This window comes from Phyllostomus discolor, chromosome 6 (assembly GCF_004126475.2).
Source record: "Phyllostomus discolor isolate MPI-MPIP mPhyDis1 chromosome 6, mPhyDis1.pri.v3, whole genome shotgun sequence".
Taxonomy (NCBI): Eukaryota; Metazoa; Chordata; class Mammalia; order Chiroptera; family Phyllostomidae; genus Phyllostomus; species Phyllostomus discolor.
In genome coordinates, this window is record NC_040908.2 from 118,537,128 (window position 1) to 118,564,879 (window position 27,752).

Consider the following 27,752-nt stretch of genomic DNA (forward strand, 5'->3'; position numbering starts at 1 on the left):
GGACAATACACCCACCTTATAGGATAATAGTGAGAATTAAATAAGTTAATGTATTTAAAGCTCAAAGCACAGTATCTGACACAAAATCAACTTATCAATGTGTTTTCTTTTTCTGCATCCCTGGTACCAGATTTTCTGTTTTAATTCATTCATTCTCCTTACTGTTGAGTCTTTTCCTTCTTAATTGGTCACATATAGTAAAATAAGTCAAATATTTATTTACCTACTTATTTGTATGTTCCCATGAGGATTCATTATAAAAGCAAAAAGTAAAACAAACAAAAAAGCAACAAACAGCAAAACAAGCAACCTCTATTTCATTTGAAAATCTTACCTCAGTGATAAATTCTTGCATAACAATAAAATTCTTAGAAGCAGTGACCAATTCTGATGCTATAGAGTCATCTAGATAGCCCCACCCTTTTGAAACAGTAAGGGTTCACAGAAAATCCAAGAATACTATTTCTTAATTATTTTCTGTTAAGACTCTCCATTCATTTCCTCTATTCACTCCTCAGAGAGGAAAGAAAAATACAAACACTCTGATTCAGTTATTTCTCCTTTTACAACAGGGGAAGAAACTGAACCTCATTTCAAGCAAACTAAAATTACAGAAGGTAGGAAGAAAAAGTGAAGATACAACCTGCTGCATAATGTGGGTGATAGCTCCTGGGGAAGAGGCTGGGATGGACTTCACCACCACTGAAGTCTGAGTTGCAGTCTGTGACTGAGCCACATGCTGGAGCAGCGTCCGCTGGGGCTGGGAGGGCTGTTGAGGCTGGGAGCGATGACTGACTGAAAATAGAGGAGGTGATGATATTTCTCCAGAAACCACTACAGCATCTGTAACCAGTAGCCGTTTTAAACAAACGTCTGTGATACTGCATCACAAAGTGTGATACTGTGAACTAGGAGGCAGAAGACCAGAGTCTGCCCATCTATGAGCTATGTGATTCTGAGAAAGTCACTTCTACGAGATTCTATCCTCATCTGTAAAATGGGAATAACAGAGCTATTATAAGGATGATATGAAAAATGTATGTGGAAGCATGGTGAAAAATACTATCATAAAGGAGGAACAAATCCCTTAGAGTTACACCTCCTATGAGTTGTACTCACTTCTCCAATGTCCTTTATTCCACTAAGGTAAAAAAACAGTAACTTGTTTCTGTAATAGATGCCAGGTAAATTTAAGGATAGTAAGACAATACAAATTACTCTCTTTATCCCAGTTCCAAATGTAACAAAAACCAGAAACATCCACTCCTTTATATGAAGTGACACTGTTTCATTCCATACAACTCCTAAAGATGTCAGAGGTCAAGTTGACACTGCAGAAAGAGAGCTGGACCAGGAGTCACGCCTGGATTCTGGATTCTGCCACCAACCAGCTGTGTGAATTTGAAGAGGTCACTTAAACTCTATTTAACTCTATAACTTACAGTTTTATTTTTTAAAGGATAATAAAAATTTGTTTCTACCCAGAAGAGGCCCAAAGGAAGTAATGGATTGAAAACAGTCCCTAAATTATTAAGTACTAAAATATAAATTTTTTAAAATAATAGAAAAATTAGTGTTCTTTCATCTTCTCAAATTTAGCTCATCTGGCACAAATGGATAAGAGTATAGATTGAAATAATATTCTCTTGCTACAAAGGTCCCACTGAGTAAAGTACAGATGAAAAATATTCATCTATATTGATGCCAATTGATCATAATTTTAATGCTTTAAGCAGTATATACATTTACCACTTCTTATTCTACAGAGCTTTAAAAATGATTATGTTTATTGAGAAAGAATATCTAGAAAAGTAGCTAAGGATTTTGAGAGTATCAAAACTCTCTCAATAATCCATGATTCTAATGCTCATGCTCACATATTTTGACCTACAATTTCAAGTAGTAGTGGTTCCATACTTAGAAAAGTCATTAGTGGGGTGTCCAAGGGTAAGATGATCACCACAGAAGTCAATGTAAAAGTGACATTTATATGTCATTAAGTACAGGACTTTAAAACTATCCAGTGAAATAGAAACAAGCTTTATTTCTTTCTATAACACATTCTACCTATATTCACAAATGAATTACTGGTATACTTGTACATATGCCTCCATCTAATGTAAGAGATTATAGGCAGCACCACTACTCTTCTTTTATAAATGCACTGCAGTATCAGTTTGTTTTATATGTATATTTTAAACTATATGAATTCATAAATCTTCCATATGTGCTCATGTGCTCAACCAAACTGGAAAAAAAGGAGTTAGGGTTCATATCAAAACAACTACCAAAATCATTTACAATATAACTGAATAAAAAAATAAATCATACTAATATTAAAATTAAGCAAATTAATGTAGTTTTTACTGATGAAAGCATCATCAGAAATGAATGACATTTGAAAAGTAAAGACAATTTCTGATGAAATTATCAGATTATATGAAACATTTCTGCTATCCATATAATCTTTATAATTATTACATTAATTTTATTAAGAAATGAAATGGATTTAATAGAAGGCTGACTAAAACCATTTAAAAATAATCTTTATTCAAGATACTGTGAATTCTTCCCCAGAGCACAGGGGAGTTAAGACAAAACTAACACCACTGCAGGGTAATACAAGAGGCTAGGCCCACTAAGCTGGCTTTGAAGTCAAAGAAAATGCTCCTGTGACTGAGGATATGATGGGAGGAGAGTATGGGAGGAGGTCACAGTGAACATTTGGAAAACAACTGAAGTGACCTTAACTGTGCCAAATAAATACAGTAAATAGTCACTTATTTCTTAAAAAAACTCTTCTTTTTCCAATGTCAAACTGCTCATTTCTGAGAAAGAAAGAAAATTTCTCTTCCTTTCTTTCATTGACTGAAGCTTCCCTTTCCTCCAAGAGACCAGAGTAGAGCACATCCATTTAGGTGGTTTCCCCCATCATCTTTCACCTTTGGTTAAACTACAAATGGATGCACGCCACTTACCGAGAAGGGGAAAAGCAACCTCTGTCCCCTCATCAGTGCGTTCTGAAAAGGATAAGTATGGGAAGAAATCATAGGTCTTTTCATCTATTTATGATAATCTAGTCTATCCCCAGAGGTCAATACTGATTTTACTAACATACTGCCCTCTGTTTCATTTCACTTTCTGCTAAATATCTCTAAAGAAAGATGCTAGGTGGCTTTCCATAATCTTTAAATGGATTTCCCTATTTGGCAATTTTAACCAATTGGTCTTAATATCTCCTAAAATGATGCCAAATAATTCCTTTTCTGCTTTGGTATTTACATCCTTCAACTATTTGTAATCTTATGTTCTCTTTTAATTATTGCTAAAGAACACTTAAGACAAGTATTCTTTAAATAGTGCCTCATAAGCCCTCTCTCCTACCCCCTAATTATTCACATTACTACTCTCTCAACTATTTCAAATCTTGAGGTAATGAAGTGTCCAAAACAGCAAGTAGTATTCCAGGTGTGGTCTCACCAGAATAAGAAAATGAATCTATTATCCTTCCTGCACCATTCTGTATATATGCCATCCAAAAATCTCATTAGTATTTTTCTGCCAGACTATATTTTAAACAAATACCTAATCCACTTTCCACCAGAACTCCTAAGTATTTATAAGAATTTGAAATTTTCCACATTTTTCCTTTACATGAAAAAAATGGTTGGATTTTCTTTTTCCCATGATCCACCTCCCCTCCCCCCAATTTAAAAAATTTGGATGCCTAAAAATGTTTATTCTTACATAAGAAAGAGTTTATCCTCTGTCTACAAATGTTGCCCTACCATCCACAGATATCATTCAGGGCCAAGCTGCAGTTTTATATTACTTGCAAACTGTCAAACTCCATAACAACCTGCTGATTTTTCCCCCAGTCGTAAAAGAGTAAATGCCAAGGACAAAGTGAATGTGTTCTTAGAGCAAACTGCAAAAGATATATTCTCCCCCGAATTAACTATCCCATGAAATCCAGAGAGGTAGTTCTCCTACCTTAATACAACTTTTTAAGAGGACACCTACCAGTAGTGATGTATTCAGCAACTAGTTCTGACTCTACCACAGCAATTGATGGACTCTCAGGAGAATGTCTCTTTTCCTGGGTCATCTGAATGGGCACTGCCATTTGACTCAGGTCAATAGTGGGTTGTCTTGGTTTAGATTCCAATTTTTCCTTTACTGCATAAAAAAGTCAGGGGAAAGTTAACTTTTATTACAAACAAGTATCAAAAACCAGAGTTGTCCATGGGACTATCGAACCAGACCTCTGGGGTGCTACTCTGGTGGCAACTAAGGAGACAGTGAGTTGAAAAGAACAAAGCAGACTGCTCTGCAGGGCTAGAGAATCCACAGCCTCTGCAATCGTACCCAGAGCCTAGCAGAGGACACATATGCAATCAGAATGAAACTCCCCCCTGCCATCACTAGGCCAGACAGCTGGTTCTGTTTCCCTTGTACACATTCTTAGAGTATTTCCTTTACTCTTCTTCAAGGTAGTCCCTGGTATCCTTGAATTCACCAACCTGAAAATAAAGGGTGAATAAGCAGTATAAAGCACAATTTCCTCTGAGGCACACCTACCCAGAATAGTGCAACACAGTGATCAGTTTAATTTGATCTATTAAAAATTTGAGATAATCTCTAAAAAAAATGTTACAATGTTTTCAATGACTCTTAAAGAATAAAAATGTTCAATGTTAGGAAAAAATGACCTTTCTGTAGGTCAAATGACCTGCAGGAAAATGTCTTATGGAATAGTCTGGCACCAGGATATAGTTTCTGTGGATAGACTTACTTTTCTATCTTCATCACTTTTTCTACAAAATCTATTCATTCAGTTTCTACCCTCTCTATAAGGCATTAATGGAAATGGCCGAGTATGTTAAAAACATGGAGCTGAGGAAATGACTAAGGCCAAAAATAACATCAATATATAGAAATGTTAACCAAAGACTTACATTAAATGCTAGTATTCTTTGGGTAGTGTAGAGTGGCTGTTATACCAAACAGTAGTAACCAGTAATTAAGTCCACTGACTGATCACTCAGATTATTCCAACAAAGCATATAATGTGACAAAATCAAAATAATCATTTAAACAAAGAAAGCAAAAACAAAACCAAAAGAATACAAGAGTCACCCCACAAGTAGGACACTGAACTAGAAATCAAGACATGGAGTCTTACTCTGCCACTAACCAATTGGGTAACCTCTCTAGATATCAGTTTACTTCTGTATAAAATGAAAGGGTTGGATAAGATCATTGTTAAGGTCACTTAAATACTCTGATAGTCTCTGACCTATTATAATAGAAAAGTCAGTATTTATAACACAGGTTTTGCCTAGAGTTCATTGAAGATATTAAGTAACTAGAAATACTGATAAGATCTTTTTAAATAAGGAGAGCTTTGCATGAAAGCTCAAGTGGTTAAAGTATACGAGGAAATATGAAGATATAAAGCAAATTAGAATGCTAGAAGGGGCCATTAATAGTGTTTTATGAACATAAAACTGCTCCACCAATATCAAGGAGGATGGCAGGGGCCCTTCAATCTACCTCCTACTACTCTTGAATAGAATTGGCAACTGCACTGTACCTATCTTTCCACTTAGAAGCAATGGATCTTCTCCTCGGACAACAAAATGCAACAGGACTGTCCATTTTAATCAGGAGACAGAGAAGAAAAGAGCTCTGCCATTCCCCTACCCCCCTGCCCCCTTTCTGCTGACTGTATCTATCCTTCCGTACTCCTGTGCACACCTTAATGAGCTGACAAGTAAACAGACTGCACCAATGACTATAGACAGGTCCAGAGGGGGGAAATGTGCTCAAATAATAACAAAGAAAATAGAACAGTGGTAGTAATTTTAGCACAACCCATCTCTAGAGAAAACATGCTTCATTCAATTGAGCATGTGAATTCATACCTGTTGTCTGTTGGAGTTCTAACAGAGCTTTGATTGTTGAAGTAGCTGATTGTGATTCACTGGATACATCCTGATAAATTATGGTGGGGCTAGTCTCCATTGCAATCTCATGTTCTGACCAATCCTGACGCCGGGAAGCAATTACATGAACTACAGGCTGGGAATCTGTTTTATATTAGTTAAAAAAAAAACAAACCCTATAAACAAAGTTTCTCTTAAAATTTTTGTTTTTTTTTTTTAAATCTTTGTATTTATTGTAAATTTCATGCTTTATCTCCCCAAGAAGACTGTAAGTCCTGAGAGGGCATAATGTTTTTTCATGTCTGTATTCACTTAATCATTCATTCACTGATTCAACAAACTGGACACCTATGTGCCAAGATCTATATCTGGCATTGAGAATTCAAAGGAGCTCACAGAATAGTCAGAGGATTCTCAAGAAGCACACAGTCTGGTTGGGGAGACAGACATGTAAAAAGACAAATTACAATTCAATGTGATCATTGCTGTAATAAGTAGGTGTGCATTTGTGTAGGTGGGTGCATATTTGTGTAGAGTAAGAACAAAATGCTGTAGGAGTATTACTTCCCCCAACGCACCTGAAAAATGTGCTCTGCATTACAAACTCAGCATCCAGTCAACACTCTTTGGATGACTGATTTACTGAAAGAATACCCTACCCTGTCTACTGACAAGAATGAATAGATAATCTAGAAGCAGCATGACAAAATAGGACACATAACATTTGGAGTTCAAAGTCTTAGCTTACAGCCCCAGCTCTATCAATTATTAGCAAGTTGATTCTTTGGGTCTTAGTATCGTTATTTCTAAAATGGCAACAATAAAATCACCTTTGTACCTCACAAAATTTGAGGATCTGAGGATGTAAGGAAATGATACATGTAAAAGAGCTTTATAAACTATCAAGAACAATAGAAATGTTATTGTGGTGGTGGTAGCAGTAAAGTTCTTACTTCTAAGACTTTTTGTTAGTTTCAAGATAAATTATACAGTAATTCAAAATTTATTGTATTCATGCTATACAGGTATGCACATAAATACTAAATGTGCATCAAATCAAGCAACAAGTTATTTATGAGTTTTCCATCTGTTTAGCAGGTTGGATTAGACTACTGTTAAGTTCTCAAACTCCTTTGTCCAAGACACCACACAGAAAATGATGCAGGACAAAGGTACAATCTCTACTCCCAAGTTTGGATTATAATGGAGGAGACACAAAATAAAGGCACATACAGCTTTGTATTTCTGAGTAAATCAAAGGATTAGGGCAAATAAGATAAATATATAAAAAGAAAAAGACTGCTTTGAATTAGAATGAAAATGAAAGCATCACAGAATAAAAAGAATTCATGTAGCTGCCAAAAGAAGACTAAATACAATATAAATTCTACCTTCCATGAACACTATTAGATTTTTGAAAACCACAGTTGTCCAAAAAGGTTGGAGTAGGGGTAACAACCCTTCAAAAACAAACAAACAAACAAACAAACAAACAAACAAACAAACAAAGCAATAACCTTAACAAAGAAAACAGAATCAGTTTACAACAGCAAACTGTATCCATTACCATTAGCAAACTGTACGCCCCTCCAAAAGAACCCAATGGGTAGGACATATGCCACATGTGGGATGCATAATTTTCATTAAACATCCCCCCAAATCTAGAAAATTGAAGGACACTATCCTGCAATACCAAATACTACATATGAAGCATATAAAATTTTTCCTTTACTCATTCTAAGTAGATATATAGAATCTAAACTTAAGAGAATTATATTAGAGAATCAATCTTTTTAAATAACCTAAATTCTCAAATATAAAATATTCCATTGATGATATAAGTACCCTTTTGTTAGGTGAGAGGATCTATAGGCAAAGAATGACTTGGCAACTCCATTCTATACACAGAGCATCTAGAAGAAAGCAAGGATTTATGTATAGAGGGATATGGTAGAAAGAGACTTGAAAAGGACCACAAATTTCCACATAGAAGCGCCTGTCAGAGACATTACCAGAAATAACATCACCCCATTGAGACTGGAGAGATTGCTCACTCTTTCTGCCCATACTCAGAAAGAGTAGTTGACCATCACAAAGTATTATTGCAACAACCCCAGAAACTGTGACACATGAGAGAGTGAACTTAGCTGTGCAAACCATTTCTTGAGTGATTTTCCTCTCTACCTTTGGCTACGCTTAGTCTGGATAAATCCACTGCCTATAACCTCTGATGCTGGGGTTCGACAGTCATGACTGTGCTCCCAGGAGCCTGATCTCACAGTATCATGTGATTATGTGGCATGCATTTATCTTCTAGATTTTTTGCAAGTGTAATGAAAATTATATATCCCTGGTGTGGCACATATTCCACCCAGTGCTTTTTTTTTTTTCTTTTGCGGGAATAGGTAGGAATAGTTTGTAAATGGTAATTAAAAATTCCAGATCTGTTGTATATTGATTTTGTTTTCTTTGGGGAGGCTATTATTTTTTTGAATGACTTCCCTATCTTTCTTGAAGATGGTGGCCTGCTAACCCTCAAATATCTTTCCCCACAAGTCACTAAAAAAATATTTATTTAATATCTACCACATGTTAGGTACTTAGAGATACACACTGCACTATTATATCCAAAGGCAGACTCAGGCATCTCTATGGAAAAATGTCTCTTACAGCTTTACTATAAAATGCCTATATCACATGTTCATAAAATCGTAAGACCTATCAGCTAGAAAAGATAAAAAAATTTGTTTAAGCCCTGGCTGGCGTAGCTCAGTGGATTGAGCACGGGCTGCAAACCAAAGTGTCACAGGTTCGATTCCCAGCCAGGGCACATGCCTGGGTTGCAGGCCACGGCCCCCAACAACCGCACATTGATGTTTCTCTCTCTCTCTCTTTCTCCCTCCCTTCCCTCTCTAAAAATAAATAAATAAAATCTTTTTTAAAAAGATACCAGTGAACTAGTCATACATACAACCAAAATTCTAAAAAAAAAAAAATTTGTTTAACACTATCATCAGCCTATGTGAAATCTTCACTGCCAGCCTGGAACTCTAGCACCTGAGAACTCACTACTTTCCAAAACAGTTTCCTTCCATCTCTGCACAATTATGACAATTAGAAAATTTTCTTGTATGGGGTGGAAGCAAGTTCTCCTATGACTTCTACCCAATGGTTCTAGTTTCTATCCATGTACCCACAAAGGCCAATTCTTTTCCCTTTTCCACATCACAGTCCTCAAGATAACCTGAGAGCTCCCATATCCCCCAACCCAATCCAATCTTCATCTTCTCTTCTCCACGATAAATGTTCAGTCTCAACTAACCATTCCTCATATAAAATGATTCCCAATGTCTTCCCCATCTAAACTACCTCTTTTAAACTGAACCCAAGATGTCTATATCCCTTCTACGATATAGTATGTACCTTCCCTCTGAAGTACTGTCATAAAGATTAAGGCCTTCACAGTATTTAAATGCCTAGACAGCATTGCCCAAAATGTCCCAGACAACATTAGTTTTGCAAAGTGTTCTACAAAAAAGGGATCCATCATCAAAAAAGTTGGGGAGCATTTTGCATTATATACTCCACTCTTCATCTTTCACAATATATATTAGTAGTACATAAAAGCTCTGGGAAGTTCTATAATAAGTATGTTTTGCTTGGCTTGTATTTATTCCCCATCCTTACCGTGACTACGCACATTGTGAAGCTTCTGAAAAAATCATCCTAGAAACTAAGCTGTGGCCTACTTAAAGCACAGCCTTGCCAGGGTGCATTTTTGTATTTTCCTCATGCTTTGTACCACCTTAAATCCCTACTCTTAGTTTTGTCTCCTTGTTCTCTTCCATTTTACTTCACATAATCTTGTATCCTATCTAACCTACCTTAAAACTTTTTGGAATAAATAGAATATGAGAAAAGAAAGCTTTAATAGTTTTTCTTTTTAAGAAATCTGGGATCCACTAAGCCTAGCCTATTCCCAAGTAAGAAAGGGAAAAAACGAAGATCTAATTAGGAAGAAAAGTTAAGGAGCTGTGGAAGGCATATGGTCCAAACTCCATAAGTGACCCAGGCAAGTATGGTCTTGATCTCTTAGGCTTGGCCATCTAGCTGTCTAACAAGATCTAAAAATACTCCACATGTGTACCACTTAATAAGCCCACCCACCAAGGTTAGAGGGAATCCCGGAAAGGGAAACAACATTTTAGATTCAGGAAACAAAAATGAGTTTATAAGGCTGAAGCTTAACACTATGCCACAGATCTATGGCTGCTGTTTGCTGTTTGTTCATTCAGTGAAACATTTACTGAGTGTCTACTTAGTGCTAGTTAACCTATTTGCTAATATTTGAGGGTATGGAGATGAATATGATGACCCTTGACCTTGAGAAGCTGGTAGCCTTGTGAAAAACAATTATTATAAACAAACAAAAAGCACAAAATAAAATGATCAATGACAAAATAGCTGGTATATAAAGCAATTCTGGAGGCATAGTGTAGAAGGAATAATGAACCTTCCCCAGGGTGATCTAAAAAAGTGGTACGGCAAGGTGAAATGAAGGCCTCTTTCTAATCTGTGAGGAGATAGTTCAGGAATAAGATATAAGAACTAAACCGCTCCTCTTTGGGAGTGGGAAATGGTGGGGAAAGTTTAGAAACCATAAGTAGAATCAAGAAATTTCCTGGGCATAAGAGACATCCTTATTTCCAGGACTTGTATAAGGGAAGTCATCACAAAAAAGATCTGAAGTCACAAAAAGGTTGATTCATTTTTTAAAAGATTTTATTTATTTTATTTTTAGACAGAAGGGAAAGGAGGAAGAAGGAGAGAAACATCAATGTGTGCTTGCCTCTCGCCCCACTTCCTAGTGGGGACCTGGCCCACAACCCAGGCAGGTGCCCTAAGTGGGAATCAAACTGGCGACCCTTTGGTCTGCAGGCTGGCACTCAATCCACTGAGCCACACTAGCCATGGCAATGTTTTTTCATTTTTACAGTAGAATGCCAACAGTCAAATACATAAATAGTGGGTTTTAGAAAATCATCAATGGATGCTAAAATTAGTACACAAATGTTTAATGAAAAATATGATATTTATATGGTCTCAAAGTATATCCCCACAAATTAATATAAATCTCAAAGGAAAATATAGTAACTTCATAATGCAAAAAAAGGGAAGATAAGTGATCAACATTAACATCATCAATTTTGGGACAAACTGACATCAGGTACCTACTAATAAGATCAAACTAAGGATACAACATCACATTTGTGGAATTCCTGCTGAATCTAATCAATAGGAAACATCAGACAACTGAAGAATATTAGTTGTCTATTAGTTGAAGAAACTAACTGAAGAATAGTCTACAAAGTAACTGATCAATACCCTTCAAAATTGTCAAGCTCAAGAAACACCAAGACAGACTGAAGGATTATCCTAGTTAAAGCAAAATAAAGAACATTATTGGACAGTTGATGACATTTGAACAGATTGCAGACTACATAATCACAGCACTGAACTGATTTTAATAATTGCATTTTAGTTCGAAGATACTAACCCTTAGGAAATATAAACGTACAGCCCTGACTGGTGTGGCTCAGTTGGTTGGGCCTTGTCCTGCAAAGCGAAAGTCACTGGTTCAATTCCGTATCAGGGCATATGCCTGGGTTGCAGGTTTTGTTCCCAGCTGGGGCATGTATGAGAGGAAAGCAATTGATTTTCTGTTTCACTCTCACATTGATGTTTTGCTCCCTTTCTTTCTCCCTCCCTTCCCCTCTCTTTAAATAAGTAAACAAATAAAAATTTTAAAAAAAGGAAATATAGACCTATAAATTTAAGAATTTAGGGGTAATGGGCATGATATCTATATCTTTCCCTCAAATGGTTGAGAAATTTAAAAATTGGACTTCTGGTCAAGATGGAGGCATACATAAACATGCTTCACCTTCTTGTAACACTAAAGAAAACATTACAGCTAGACCTCAAAACAAGTAATACCCAGAACTGTCAGAAAATCAAGCTGTGTGGAAGTCCAACAACCGAAGATTTAAAGAAGCCACATTCATCCAAATGGGTAGGAGGAATGGAAACATGGAGACACACATAGAGGCACAGAGACCCGGTGTGGCCCAGACAGGTGGTAGAATGGGTGGTCCCACATTCACATGTGGTGAATAAAAATCGAGGGGGATACTGCAGGAGCAAAGGATCCCAGCCCAGGGTTCCAGAGCCAGGAAGATAAATCCCCATAACTTCTGGCTGTAAAAATCAGTGGGGGTTGAGATGGCAGAAGAAACTGCAAGATTTTCAGGAGACTCCACTTAAAGGGCCAGCACAGACTTAGAACTCAAAATTTACAGTGCCTTTTCTACAACAGGCCATGCTAGTAAGACTAGGAGTCAAAGCAACTCTACCAAATACATAAAAACAAACACAGGGAGGCTGCTAAATTGAGGAGACAAAGAAATATGGCTCAACTGAAAGAACAGAACGAAACCCTAGAAAAATAACTAAACAAAACAGAAATAACCAACCTAACAGATACAGAGTTCAAAACACTGGTTATCAGGATGCTCACAGAACTCACGGAGTACAGCAACAGCAAAAAAAAAAAAAAAAAAAAAAAACCCAAGAAGAAGTGAAGGTTACATTGAATGAAATAAAGAAAAATATACAGGGAACCAACAATGGAGGGGATGACAAAGTTCAAATCAATGACTTGGAACATAAGAAAGAAATAAACATCCAACCAGAACAGTGAGAAGAAAAAAGAATGGAAAAAAAAAAAGAGGATAGTGTAAGGTACATCTGGGACATCTCCAAACGTACCAACATCCGAAGCAAAGGGATGCCAAAAAGAGAAGATGAAAAACAAGAGCAGGAATTTGAATACTTATTTGAAAAAATACTGAAAAAAATCTTCCTTAATTTGGTGCAGAAAACAGACATTCAAGTCCAAGAATCACAAAGAGTCCCAAACAAGTTGGACTCAAAGAGGACCACACCAAGACACATCATAATTAAAATGCTAAAGGTTAAAGATGAGGAGAGAATCTTAAAAGCAGTAAGAGAAAAGGAGACGGTTACCTACAAAGGAGTTTCCATAAGACTGTCAGCTGATTTCTCAAAAGAAACTATGCAGGCAAGAAGGGACTGGCAAGAAGCATTTAAAGTGGTGAGAAGCTAGGATCTACAACCCAGATTGCTCTATCCAGCAAAGCTATCATTTAGAATGGAAAGGCAGATAAAAGTGCTTCCCAGACAAGGAAAAGCGAAAGGAGTTCATCATCATCAAGCCATTATTACATGAAATGTAAAAGGGGCTTATTTAAGAAAAAGAAGATCAAAACTATGAACATTAAAATGGAAATAAATTCACAACTATCTACAATTGAATCTAAAAAACAAACTAAGCCAACAAACAGGGCAGGAACAGAATCACAGTTATGGAGATCACTTGGATGGTTATCAGCTGGGAAAGGGAATGGGGAGAATGGGGAAAAAGGTGCAGGGAATAAATGGTAGGTACCAAATGGATATGGGGATTTTAAAAATAGTATAGGAAGCCCTGGCTGGCATAGCTCAGTGGATTGAGCTCGGGCTGTGAACCAAAGCATCGCAGGTTCGGTTCCCAGTCAGGGCACATGCTTGGGTTGCAGGCCACAGCCCCCAGCAACTGCACATTAATGTTTCTCTCTCTTTCTCTCTTTCTCCCTCCTTTCCCTCTCTAAAAATAAATAAATATAGTTAAAAAAATTTTTTTTAAGTATTAAAAAAAAAAAGAAAACATTGCTGTAAGTGTGGGGGGAGGGGGCTAAAAAACCACAAAAGTAATATAAAAGAAAAAAGGACTGCTACCTAGTATTTACATTCTTAGTAGTTATGGTCATCATATACTCTGAAAAACAGCATTTTAGACTGTCCCACACCTTTATCCCTTTCTCTCCTTTCTCTTTAGATCACAGCAAATACACTCCCAGCTCCCTGTCTTTGTGAGAATGTACTAAGGAGCCATAAAAGGATACGGGGAGAGGGGCAAATGAAGATTATAAAAACTGGCTTTACAGTGAATTATAGTAGATACACCTAGTCTAAATTATACAATATTCTGCATTACGGAATATTTTTAAAAATACAGAATGAAAGATAGAGAATAAATAAAAAGAGATGATGCCACCCTGCCTGGTGTGGCTCAGTGGATCAAGTGTGGGCTGCAAACCAAAGGGTCGCCAGTTGAATTCCCAGTCAGGGCACACACCTAGGTTGTGGGCCAGGTCCCCAGGTGGGGCCAGGTCCCCAGGTGGGGCCATGTGGGGGGCAACCACACATCGATGTTTCTCTCCCTCTCTTTCTCCCTCCCTTCCCCTCTTTCTCCTTCCCTTCCCCTCTTTCTCCCTCCCTTCCCCTCTTTCTAAAAAGAAATAAACAAAACCTTAAAAAAAGAGAGAGGGAGAGATGATGCTCACACAACAGATCAAAGAGCAGAAAACTATACTCAATCATTTCTAAAAATAGCCAAACTCTTGTACCATTCTTAGAAATAAAACTGAAGACTCACTAATGAAATGACATGTTTGGAAAGTACTAATTGGCTTAGAGCTCCCTTAGCAAAAGAAGAGCGATTTCAAAAGACAATCTAGGATTTTATATGTAAGTATATACACACATACAGACATCTACTGTGCATGTCTGCCTTTGAGCACCAACTCATAAGCTAAATATTTTACATAGTTTATAAAATAAATGACAAAAAATCATGATAATAAAATAAATGATTTTAAACTATTTGTTAAAATCAACTTTTTAATTTACTTTGAATTGATGAGTTTTCAAAGACCACTTCAAATGCTATACTTCCTTCTTGTTCATCCTCACCTTACTGGAGTACGAACTTTCAGCCTTTGGCATTTTTTTTTTGTTACTAATAAAACTCTTATACTAAAGTTGTACATGTATGTTTTTTTAATCTCTTATTCTAGAGTTTAAGCTCCTAGGCAGCAAGAACCACATTTTACTCAGCCTTTGTAAAAGATACAAAATTTAATCTAGCATAATACTTATTACATAGTATAAACAAATAAATATTCTCAAAGTCAATTAATGAGATAATTAACGATTTGAATCATGTAAGACCAACTTGGGAAGATTCTATCTAAGATTTAAAATGATAAAATGCACAATATGAAGAATCTAGGTTAGAAAAGTGCTAACAAAGCACTCCAGAAAGGATAATGGGCAGGTGGGGAGAGGGAAGAGACTGAGTGAGGAATGATCAAGGGAAGATAAATAGCTTTGCTTAGATGAATCACAGTGTATAAGCATAGGCATAATACACTGCATCGACAGTTCAGGTGGTTTTAAAGTAACTGAGTAGATTTGTAGAAGGTCTCAAAGATTATGATCATGAGTTACTTTCAAGAGACTTCCGAGAAGAACAACATAATTAAAACAGCACTGAGGACAAAGAGCATCCCTACTATGAAGTCTGACTTCATAGTCCTTTCCTTATAATTAGAAGAGCCATACAATTATCATTTAAACTGGAATACCTTTGAGAGTGAAAAGGAATACCATTAATAATTATGCTAGAACAGACATAAACTAGGTCACAGGGGTATCAAACTCTTTTTCACTGGGGGCCACATCAGCTTCGAGGTTGCCTTCAAAGAGCCAAATGTAATTTTAGTATTGTATAAATGTAACTACTCCTTAACTAGGGACAAGGAGCTCAGTCCTGCCACTGGATAGAAACAAGGTGCCAGGCCGGATTAAACAAGGTGGAGGGCTGGATTCGGCCCATAGGCCTTGTATTTGCCACCTGTGAACAAGACTTGTCCCATGCAGACTGTGGTGTATGATCACCTTACTTACAGCCTACTTATTTATAGCCCACCCCTGGCCACCTTGATTATGTCTCAAAATTTGGCAACAATCATTTCAAAAGGTATATTCACTCTCTTGCATGCTCCTACTACCTACCTAAGAAAACAGGAGGAATCACAGCCCTAAGCAGTTTGATAATACCTATATGTCAAAATCATCATCTAAAGTTTACCAATTATTTGATGAACATTCACCATGCAGTCAAGAATGGTAAGCCTTACCACAAACAAACATATGAAACAAAAGAGAACAAATTCAAAAGAATGGACAAATCAAAGCATACATGTTTGTTTGAAATCCCTAGATGCAACTATTTTGGAACAGGGCACTAGGTCAGTAGCAATTATATAGAAAGGGTCTTACCTTGGGAACTTTGGGAGGACTCTGTGGAAGAGGAACTACTGTCTGTATAACTCTGTGGTTCTTCTTTTCCCTCCTGAAGAGAAGAATTACCGGCCTCTGCCACCCTGGATGCTTGTTGTAATGTTTCTGTGACCAGCTGCCTTGTTTGTTCACTAACAACTGTGGCTTGAAACGTCACTGGTTTGGGTTTAATAAGAACCTAGAAGAAAAGCAGAAATGTATCCAGTTTAAATTTTAGAGCACTATTTAAAATGTTAACTTTCTAGGTCATGAACAATAATATTTTCCTGATGTGGTAAACCACATTCTGTTCATTTACTATGCTTTGGATACAACATTGTACGTCAAAGACTAATTCAATCTACAAACGAATTATAGTCAAGCCACATACAACAGTTAAGTGGTATGTGCCAGATTACAACAGCCACGATTCTGACGAGAACCTTTGCCCCTGTTTTCTTCTTGCAGATGACTCCTATGATGTCTCCAGGAGTCATTTTATAATTGTTGGCTATAGAGCAGCAATGACAGTCACAAGCCAAGGATGACAGAAGAGGAAGATACACGGAATATTCCCTGTGGAATTTTTGTGCCACAATAACAGTCTTGGATTTCCCCAGCCTGAATGTTAATTAACACGAAAATAAAACCCTAATTTGTTTAACTCACTGTTCTTTGGCTTTCTGTCATTAGCAACCAAATGAAGTTCCTAACTGACACGTGTGCTCAAAGTAAACCTGCCTGGGACCTAAATCATCTCTGAAGAATTCCCCAGAGGAACAATGATGTAGTCAACTACTAGAAGCCACATGGACATGTGGTAGATCAACTCTTGGCAAAGGCGAAAGTCACAGACTCTAAAAGAAGTGAAATGGGAAAAACATTTTCAAACTTGAACCATTACACTTCAAAATTTGAACTTTAGTAGTTGACTTCAATTGGGTGCATGGAAGAAAATATTAACTTACCACATTTTTTTTCCATTTCTCCAATATGTAAGATTCTAAACCTTTTATTTTTTAAAAAATATTTTACTTATTTTTAGGGAGTGGTGAAGGGAGGAAGAAAGAGAGACACACATCAATGTGCTTCTCATAGGTGCCCTGACAGGGGACTGAACCTTCAACCCAAGTATGTGCCCTGACCAGGAACTGAAACAGCAACCTTTTGCTTTGTGGGATGATGCCCAACCAATAGGGCAAGATTCTAAACCTTTCAGACTCTATTAAGTCACCTATTTCTAAGAATTCAAGAATGAAATACACAATAATTTAGATAATGGAGCAAATAAAATTGTTCCAGTTGAATCTTAAAGGCAATTTGGACTTATTTCTAATCACCAAACTTGCTTGTTTAGATAGTAAACTATTTGATTATAATTCTGAGGAAATTATTCGAAAGGTAAATTATTAGTTTATAGGTAAATTACTACCTTTGACAAAAATTCTAGGATAGCATTTCTCAACCAAAGCTGACTTTGCTTCCTTTGATATCTCATACATCATGTGAAATAAACAGGAGACCAGCAACAAAAGGTTAATCCTGAGCCTCAATTTCCCTGGCAAATCTCCAAAAAGTTATCTTAGTGGTTGAAAAGCAAAGAGATCTCTAGTTTCTACATATTTAATTTTCAAATAAAGCAAATTTTATAAGTAAATAAATTGCTTTTAAAGACCATATTAGCTTATAAAAAGTAAATACTTTTTTCTGAGAGATTCTGAATAATTACTGTTCTTCCTCAACAATATACTCCTCAAATAACAATATACACCTTCAACAAATTTTATTCCAAGGGGACTGTTTTCTGCCAATATTTGCTCATGATGACACAAATATCCAGATATCAAAAAAAAAAAAAAAAGTACCGAAGAGTGAAACACAGGTTTTGAAAATGGACGGATAATTATATACATGCAGTCATAACTTTAAATAATTTGACTTTTTTCTTCTGGCAAGATGGAGGAATAGATGGACGCACCGAACCTCCTCGCACAACCAAGATTAGAACAACAATAATTTACAGACAGAATAACACCCGGAACTGACAGAAGATTTATCTGAATGGAAGTCGGACAGCCAAGAAGTTGAAATAGACCCGTACATCCAGACTGGTAGGAGAGGACGAGCTGGGCGGGTGCGGGGCTGGCGAGGGTCGGCAGCGTGCGGAGGTCAGGGGAAATTTGGCGCGAAATCGGTGCGACAGCCATCCGGGGCGCAAGAACGCAGCGGTGATCCCTGAGTACGCAAGCTACGGCTGGCGGACCCAGTGAGGCAGCGATTGTGGACCAGGGCAGAGCTCGCAGCCCAGGATCCCAGAGAAGGGTCTGAGCCCAGGAGAACAGAACTACCGCCATTGTTCCCTCCTGTCCCCGCTCCCAGCCCCGCCCTCACATATAACGTCACAATCTAGCGACTGGGGTGCCTAGCCCCAGTGAACACCTAAGGCTCCGCCCCCCACCGTAACAAGAGCAACCAGACCGGGAAAAAAAAAGAAAAAAAGAGAGACAGGGAAAGACATATTTCCAACAGAGCAGATCAGTCCCCCAGGACTCATCCTTTTGAGCAACCAAGAAATAGCCAATCTATCAGATGCACAGTTCAAAACACTGGTGATCAGAAAGTTCATGGAATTGGTTGATTTTGGGCGCAAATTAGATGAAAGGGTGCAGGTTACCATAAGAGATGCAGGAAGATATACGGAGGAGAGCCAATAGTGAAAGGAAGGAATCTGAGTCTCAAAACAATACAGTGGACCAGAAGGAAGATAGAATCAACCAAGCAGGAAAGCATGATGAAATAAGAATTCAAAAAAACAAGGAAATGCTTAAGAGCATCCAGGACACCTTTAAACGTTCCAACATCCGAATTATAGGGGTACCAGAATCGGAAGGGGAAAAGCAACACATTGAGCACATATTTGAACAAATAATAAAGGAGAACTTCCCCAATCTGGCAAAAGGAACAGTCTTCCAAGAACTCCAAGAAGCTCAGAGAGCCCCAAAGAAGTTGGACCCAAGAAGAAACACACCAAGGCACATCATAATTACATTAGCCGAGGTAAAAATGAAGGAGAGACTCCTAGAAGCAGCAAGAGATAAGGGGACAGTAACCTACAAAGGAGTCCCCATCAGACTGTCAGCTGATTTCTCCAAAGAGACCTTACAGGCAAGAAGGGGCTGGAAAGAAATATTCCAAGTCATGAAGACAAGGACCTACATCCCAGATTGCTCTATCCAGCAAAGCTCTCATTTAGAATGGAAGGGCAGACAAAGTGCTTTTCAGATAAGGTCAAGTTAAAGGAGTTCAGCATCACCAAGCCCTTATTTTATGAAATGCTAAAGGGACTTATCTAAGAAAAGAAGATAAAGAAAAGACATGTATAGTAAAAGGACAGCAAACTCACAATTATTAACAACCACACCTAAAGCAAAACCAAAAGAAACTAAGTAAACAACTAGAACAGGAACAGAACCACAGAAATGGAGGGCACATGGAGGGTTAGCAGCAGGGGGGTGGGAGGAGGAGAGAGGGGGAAAAGGTATAGAGAATAAGTAGCATAGAATGTAGGTTGAAAATAGATCGGGGGAGGGCAAGAATAGTACGGGAAATGTAGAAGCTAAAGAACTCATAAGTATGACACATGGACATGAACTAAAGGGGGGGAACGTAGGTGGGAGAGGGGGCACAGGGTGGAGAGGAGAGAAGGGGGGAAATGGGACAACTGTAATAGCATAATCAATAAAATATATTTAAAAAATAATTTGACTTTTTAAATATTACTGATCTTTTCATTCAAATTTTTTACTTTGGAATTTTAGGAATTTAAAATATACCTAAGTCAAGAAAAATCACCATATTTTATAGCTTACCTGTGTTTTCCCTTGCTGCCCATAAACAATTTTTGTTGGGATGATTTTAGCTGCTGGTTGAACTGTGGAACCTATTCCTTTTGGCTGAGTTACAATCATTTTGGTGATGGGTCTTGTAGCAGTGATGATAGCTGGCTTTGCTCCCGTTGGCACTGTCTGAATAGTCTTTTCTCCCTAAATTGAAGTTAGTAATACATGAGATTCACAAGCATTTAAATGATAAAAACTGTCCTTTTACTGAAAAACCACAGAAAGATTTTACCAAGTTGATGGGAAAAAGAACTATAAATTGTGTAACAAAGTACAATGTTTCCAGGTGATCAAAAATCTCAGACTTATTTGAAATGATCTTAGAAGTCATCTAACTTTGTATCCAAAGAAGGCATTATTTCCTAATGAGTAAATTTTAAAAATTATTGACATAAATCTTATTATACTGTCTCATTCACAGGATATATTATATGAAAAATCAGGAAACTATAGAAAAATATATACTAAAATGTTAACAGAATAGGGATTATATTTTGTTCCCCCCTACACTCATCTTTATTTTCTAACTTATCTAAAATGAACATTTATATAATAAAAAAAAACTGTGTATTAAACCAATAGCTAAATGTACACATACAAAATAAACTGCCTAAGTTCCCAAATATAAATTAGAAGGATAAATAGCAGAATGTCTATGTGAAAAAGAATGGGCAAGAGATAACATCAGCAAAGACTTAACATTCTTTCTGAGATTACATGGGAAAATCCAAAGAAAGACTTAGGGCATTTCCCACATTTTATTACCAGTATGTTACTAATATCACTTTAGTTTATTGACTAGGTAGCTTAAGCCCATTAACTTTTCACCATTTTTGTTCATTTTCCCCTGCTTTGTTCTTAAGTATCATTTATAGAATCAATACTTGACCTTAACAATGACTTTACTAAATTATTAAAATTAAAAAAATTAAAATCCATAAGTAAAAAGAAAAGTTCTGAAATTTTTCACCTTACCAGTTTTTCTTATTTTTTAGTGATTAGTGTCTGTCTAAACTTAACAGCCAGTAAAAACAAAGCACCCAGGTGAGCTGGCAGAAAGGTACTCACTATGAATTTAGAGCTAAATGTTATAACAAAAATCACAAAGGGAACTGTCTGCTATAATTACCTATGGGAAACATAAAGTGTATGCAAATTGTGTGATTCCTTATTTTAACACAAATGCCTCTTTCACAGTAGCATCTCTGGCAAAAGCTCTATCTAGTTCATTTGCCAAGAACAGCTGGTTTGCAAATGGCCACATCTATTGATTAAAATGGCTTGATGGGCCCTGTCCAAGTAAACTGAGCCATTCAAAGCCAATTCAAAACCAACCAGCAGGCTATTTTTTGCAAAAGCTCTTCTGACATGTGTGTGAGCATGCACTGAAGAATAAGCAGTTAAGTACAAGTGCATGCACATGTGTGGTAAAAAGGATAGTGTTATACTCTTTTCTGCTTGTAACTATTTCTTCCATCACACTGTTGCTATTAGATATATCCAGCAGCTAGGATTCACAAATAACTCTTAGATCTACATGACCATAGGACCTAGGTTACATGGCAACCCCTCTTATATATCCAATTCTATAAAATTGCAAACCAGACTACACAGGGTTCTGAAAAGCTAAATTCTAATCCTGATTTTACTTTTGGCTTACTATGTGAACTCAGGCTAGAAACAATCTGACTTCCCACATGATGAAAAAAATCTATGCTGCACCTCTGTCAACACTGTATAGATTGCGATACCTAGGAAGCTATTGGAGATCTACTATAATGAAGTATAGCATTCTTTTTCCAGCAAAGTAGGGACATTACCAAGCCCAAACAGTTAAGTACCAAGATTAATAACAATAAAAAAAGCACATTTATTGAGGACTTCCTATGTGCCAAGCACTGTTCTAACCACTTTCAAAAAAGCTACTAGCTAGTGAAAAACTCACTGGCAGAGATTATCTTCCCCAACATACAAAAGAGGAAATTGAGTCTAAGAAGCTGAATAAATTAGCCAAGGTCCAACAACTATGTTGGAAAAATGTTTACGTAGCTTGAAACCTCTTAACAACTGCATATAAACTAACAAAGTTATAAATAAATCTGTTATTTGAATATTTTCACTAGCTCTAAGGTAAAAATGAAAGTAACAACTCCCTGTCAATTAATTTAGTCTTAATCTTATATATCCCTCTTTGCCCGGCCTAGGCCAAATACTAGGCTGCTACCTACTGGCCACATGCAGCAATAAAATTCTCCTCTAACAGAGGTCCCCTATAGTTAATAGGCCAGTGGAATCCTCCATCTGAACCAAACTAAGCATCTAAATCATGGTTTAAGCAACCTGGTTATAAGCAACATGTTTTAGAAATACTGTGAAAAATGAGATCAGTAGATGGTGTTTTAGCAGTTGTTATATCACAGTGGTGGTAAATCAAGCCATTCTGGCCATTGCTGGGTTCTGAAGTTCTTAAGCAAATATTTGTATAGCTGGTCTTTCAAGTCCTCAGTGTATTGCTGAATCTGCAGTTCAAACTCTTACTTACTCCAGCATTTAGCAATGTTGTGACAACGTTTTTGCCCGGGAGGCCTTGAATGGTTGTTCCTTTTCCTGTGGTCTTTTGCACAACAATCACATTGGGCTTGGAAGTCATTGGGATTGTAGTGATTTTGGTAGTTGTTCCTTAGAGAAGGGGGGGAGAAAAGGAGGCCTGAGTTAAGGACTGTGATATTTGATTATTTCTCTTTATATTGTACAAAATACACATGAGCATGTCATCCCAAAATGACATGAAGGCTGTCATGCAGATGAAAATGAAGGCTTAGAATAGTAAGTTACAACTTGTCCTAGAAAAAGAGAATATTAAGAATTGACTCTTACAACAAGGCATCTTTCTGGAATCTGAGGACCTGCACACCAAACTCAGAACGTAAAATTATCACTATCTGTGTCTCCACCAATATTCTCCCGACTAGTTAACTGAAACAAATCAGAATCTTTATCCCATGACATATATTTCCCCCAAACTCAGTATTATATATCTATATGGCTAGTGTGAGGGGAAAACTCTTCAAGATCATAAAAAAGAGGGAATTAAATGCTTATCAAAATCTGCATAACACCAGACGCTACAAAAACTTATGAAATGTCGTGTATTTTTATGTGATCAAAAAAGACAAAACTAACAATGACTCACAGACCAACATGTGCTCTTATAATCTACAACACTCTAAGGAATGAGGATGAAACTATTTTATATACATAGATATAAATTTATATTCCCAATTAAGCTCTACTTTGTAGTGGTATATGTACTGACCCACATATCGTATTATCTTACCCTCTCCCCCCCATCCTTCCATATGTGCTTCCCTCCTACCTTTGAACTCTATCTACCTATCAAATCTGAACCCTATATTCTTGTAATTGTCCATGTTGGAACTCCTGGTGCAAATCTTTGATTCATGCCTTGTCTTCACTCCATGTACCTACCCCCTGACAAAATGAAAGCCTCTTGAGATCCACATCTGTTATTTTTTTATGTCACTGATTCTTCAGCGCTAGGCACACAGTGTATGGCAATTACTCAGTAATGAATATAGGAATTAACTTAATTTGTCACCAACATGTCTTCTTCAAACATGTTATCAATATCAGTTCAACAGACAAGCCTTCAACTCTTTTGTGTTCTCATTTTCTTCCTATTTCAACTTTTTCTCATACAAATAGCATCGAAGAATGGTCCTTGTCATATCAAACATCTAAAAAAACCCTAATTTCATCATGTCAAGAACCCAGAACATGTGACATTGGTTAAAAATCTTTCTATTCCCTCTTGTATCTAGTTCCTACTTCCCACTTTGATTTTCAAATTCCTGTATGATCTGGCCCTTAACCTACTGATTTGATCTTATTTGTTGCTACTCCACAATACACACCATTAACTCTAGTCTAACATGAACTTCTTCCCTATGGCTTCCTATTACCTACCACAGAGAGCCCAAACTCTTCTGCTTAGCTTTCTAGGTTCTGTCAGACTTATTTTTCAGGGTTATCCAATATATATCTCTCCTTCAGTGTTGGTTTCCACACTGGTCCTTGAGCATACCAGTCCCAATGCAACTTTTGTGACTGCAATTCCCTCTGCCTACAAAAGCAGGCAGATCATATTTTTCTCTTATCAGCTTACATATCGTTTATTAAATGACTAAGCATAGAACAGGTACTCATTAATAAGCCATAAAGCATCACAACTTATTAATATATTCTAAAGGAAAAATTAAACAAAATTTTTTGACTGAAAAACCTCAGCATTCCTTACTTGAGATTTAGAAATAAGACTGTACTAAGAACGAGAATGTTCTTAATTCTTATTCTTGTTAGTTCTTATTCTAGCTGTATGTCAATTTTTGGTAATCTTGTTACAATGTCTTTGGAATATACTTGCTGTCATCTGGTATCTCATCAGTCTAAGGCAACCCTCAGGTTACACAAAAAAGTACTTTTATCTACATACCCCAGCTTCAAAAATGTTTCTTCCTTTATCTGTAGGATCTACACAGTAGGCTAAGAGCCACAAAAACCAAACTGCACATTATTCAGTTGTATCAACTTTAACTCTAATCCCTCATGTGTGATTCTCCTTTGACAATGCAGCCTCACCAAATTTTGGCTAATAAAAAACTTTTTAGAAAGTAAGCATTAAAAGCTATCCCAGGGAAATGTAAACTAAGCTTTAACTTTACATCAAAGTACAAGGACCATTGGCTTAACAAAACGTGCATGCATTTGGGGGTACGTGTGTAAGAAAATAGAAGAGGCACAGCATAAAGCAAAGCAAGGACAGCATTACATTAAAATACAACATAATTTGTGACTAGAATTATCAAACTCTTAAGATTCCAGTGAGCATGTTTCTTTATCTCGGGTGATATCTATGTCATACTGAATAAAGTAGTAGTACTCATTTTTTAAAAAGGCCTTCATCTATGCCTTCATAGAATTCAGTCTATATTTTTCATGTTACAACAGAATATATACAGGTCAAGCATTCTTTAGGGCAGAGAACATACCTCATGTACATCCCTGTTATCACAGCACCCGGCCTAGCATCTAGCTCACAGTGTATCAGAAAACCCATGTACACATACAGTCTTTACTTATAAAGAGTCAAGATACAATGGGTACAAATGCCTGTGAAACACTTCTGGATCATGGGCTATAATACTGATGCATTCCAGGGATTTCTAATTAAAAATAAGGTACACGTAAAAGTCTGAGTATTATGGTAGGTAGGCTTAAAAGAACACAAATTTATTGGTCCAGATTTTACTATTCACACATTCTCTTTATTTTTTCAGTGACTACAATCAACTTTAATACCTAAACACATTCACTTCTCAATCCCTTCATCTTTTTTACCCAGTTCCCCAATTCCTCTCCTCTCTGGTAATCATCAGTCTCTTCCCTATGTCTGTGAGTCTATGTCTGTTTTGTTTGTTTATAGTGTTCTTTAAATTCCACATATAAGTGAAATCACATGGTATTTGTCTTTCTGACTTACTTCATTTAGCGTAATACCCTCTAGGTCCATCCATGCTATCACAAATAATAAGATTTAGTTCTTTTTATGACCTAGTGATAGTCCATTTGTATATATGTACCACAGTTTTTTTTTTTATTATAGATTCTTGAGCCATCCTGACAATCTTGGTCTTGTGGGTAATGTTTTTTTCCAACCACAGTTTACATTCAATACCATTCTATACCAGTTTCAGATGTACAATGAAGTGGCCAGAAAACCATGCACTTTATAGAGTGGTCCCCCCACTGTCCCAAGAACCCCCAGACCCCATATCCAGTCATCTTGGCATTACTGACTATATTATTTTGGGTAATGTCTTATGTTGTTCTGCTTGTAGAATATGCAAATTAATAAATGAATTAAAAAGTATATGAACACTTGCTCCTTGCCTGGACATTGTACTAAACATTAAGTGAATCAGAATCAAGTTTTGTCACTGTCATGGCTCCTTGTAAAGTCCTCAGGGACAAGATAATGAGTTCACCTCTGAAGAATCCAATCATCTGCATAAAATATGCAAGATTCTTCAACCAACCCTCAACAAAGTTCTAGTATACACATGTAAGTAAATATTTGACTCTATTAAGATATGAGTTAAACTGCAAAAAAGTCATGCCTTCCATTTAATTGCTTATTCCAATAAAAAGGAAAATCTGACCTTTTTTAGAATGCACTTTGGAAGCATGGCTTCTAGGATATTATACAAAAGAAGTAAGACCTTCACATAATGATATATATATATATATAATGATGCTCCTCACGTGATTATTGATAATGGCCAAGAAGAACTGAAAGCAACTTGAAATATTCAACAATAAGAAACTTGATAAATTATGGTGCTTCATATGACAGAACACTATGGAGCCATTACGTGAGGGCAGGAGGAGTGTCAAAATACAGTTAATGGAATGAGAAAACAATGTTATTATATTAAAAAGATAACTTTAGCTCTCAATTTAAAAAATATGTATACACACAAACACATATATACAAAAACAGAAAAAGGAACATACAGAAATATATACACTTAAATTTCAACACATTCCTCTGGATAGTGAAAATTATAAGTTTTTCATTTTTCTTTGTACCTTTCTACATTTTCCAAATTCCCTACAATGAGGAAAAAATTAGCTTTTTAAAAAAGCCTCCTACTCAAGACAGCTAGAATTTTTAGTGTATTTTAAGAAAAACGTTCTTTTTTCACTGGGGAACATGGATGGTGTCACGGTGCGGTGGGTCCGAACTCTGGAACGCAGCATTGCTCAAGGATGAAAGCACAAACTGTTTGAATTCATCCAACCACACTTACATTTTACTATAAATAGGAAATCTGGGGCTGAAAGCTAACCTATAATTCTAGTATCCCAAAGAACAAGAATATTATAAAATAAGAGAACTGTCTTTATAAAGAACATCGATATGTAACAGGAGGATCAATTTAGAGCAGTCAGAAATGAGAGCAGTTCTTTAGAATAAAAGTGTCAAACAGTCAGGCAGAGGCACAGACAAAATGGCTCCATTGCAGTAAATGATGTTGTTTCATCTCTGTGCCAAGCATATCCTATAGTGCTGAAAAATTTAATTCTTCTTCTCATGTATATGTACACACTTGAAATAGCAACTATGAGTTGTTTTGTATTAAAATAGAAAGGTGGGCCCTGGCTGGTGTAGCTCAGTGGATTAAGCATGGGCTAAGAACCAGGAGGTCGCCAGTTCAATTCCCAGTCAGGGCACATGCCTGGGTTGCGGGCTGGGTCCCCAGTAGGGGGCTCGTGAGAGGCAACCACATATTGTAGTTTCTTTCCCTCTCTTTCTCCTTCCCTTCCCCTCTCTCTAAAAATAAATAAATAAATAATCTTAAAAAAAAAAAAACAATAGAAAGGTGGATAAATTACATACATGATAAAATCTATAAATGTTGTATCTCACCATCTCTTTGCTTCCAGAAAAATGTGCTTGCTTTGCATTGCTCTAACCTGGTACAAAGCAGCTAAATCACAAATAATGTTTGAAAACAGAGGCCTTATAACATCAACATCCCTTCAAGCTATACAGAATCATGAATTTATATATGTAAGT

The 27,752-nt window shown here is 36.7% G+C and overlaps 1 protein-coding gene across 11 annotated transcripts in view; it reads right to left on the reverse strand.

Annotated features, from left to right (window-relative positions):
- Positions 1 to 27,752, reverse strand: part of EMSY (EMSY transcriptional repressor, BRCA2 interacting) — a 79,938-nt gene that overhangs the window by 7,861 nt on the left and 44,325 nt on the right. For 7 of the 11 annotated variants that reach the window (XM_036028788.1, XM_036028784.1, XM_036028783.1 and 4 more), the window contains 7 exons: positions 22,635 to 22,771; positions 20,063 to 20,236; positions 16,194 to 16,392; positions 5,928 to 6,092; positions 4,024 to 4,179; positions 2,979 to 3,020; positions 644 to 795 (listed from right to left, as the gene is read on the reverse strand). In XM_036028788.1, coding sequence (XP_035884681.1) covers positions 644 to 795; positions 2,979 to 3,020; positions 4,024 to 4,179; positions 5,928 to 6,092; positions 16,194 to 16,392; positions 20,063 to 20,236; positions 22,635 to 22,771 — 1,025 coding nt within the window. The remainder of the gene's footprint in view (positions 1 to 643; positions 796 to 2,978; positions 3,021 to 4,023; positions 4,180 to 5,927; positions 6,093 to 16,193; positions 16,393 to 20,062; positions 20,237 to 22,634; positions 22,772 to 27,752) is intronic. The other 4 variants (XM_028517337.2, XM_036028787.1, XM_028517336.2 and 1 more) reach the window with 2 other exon arrangements.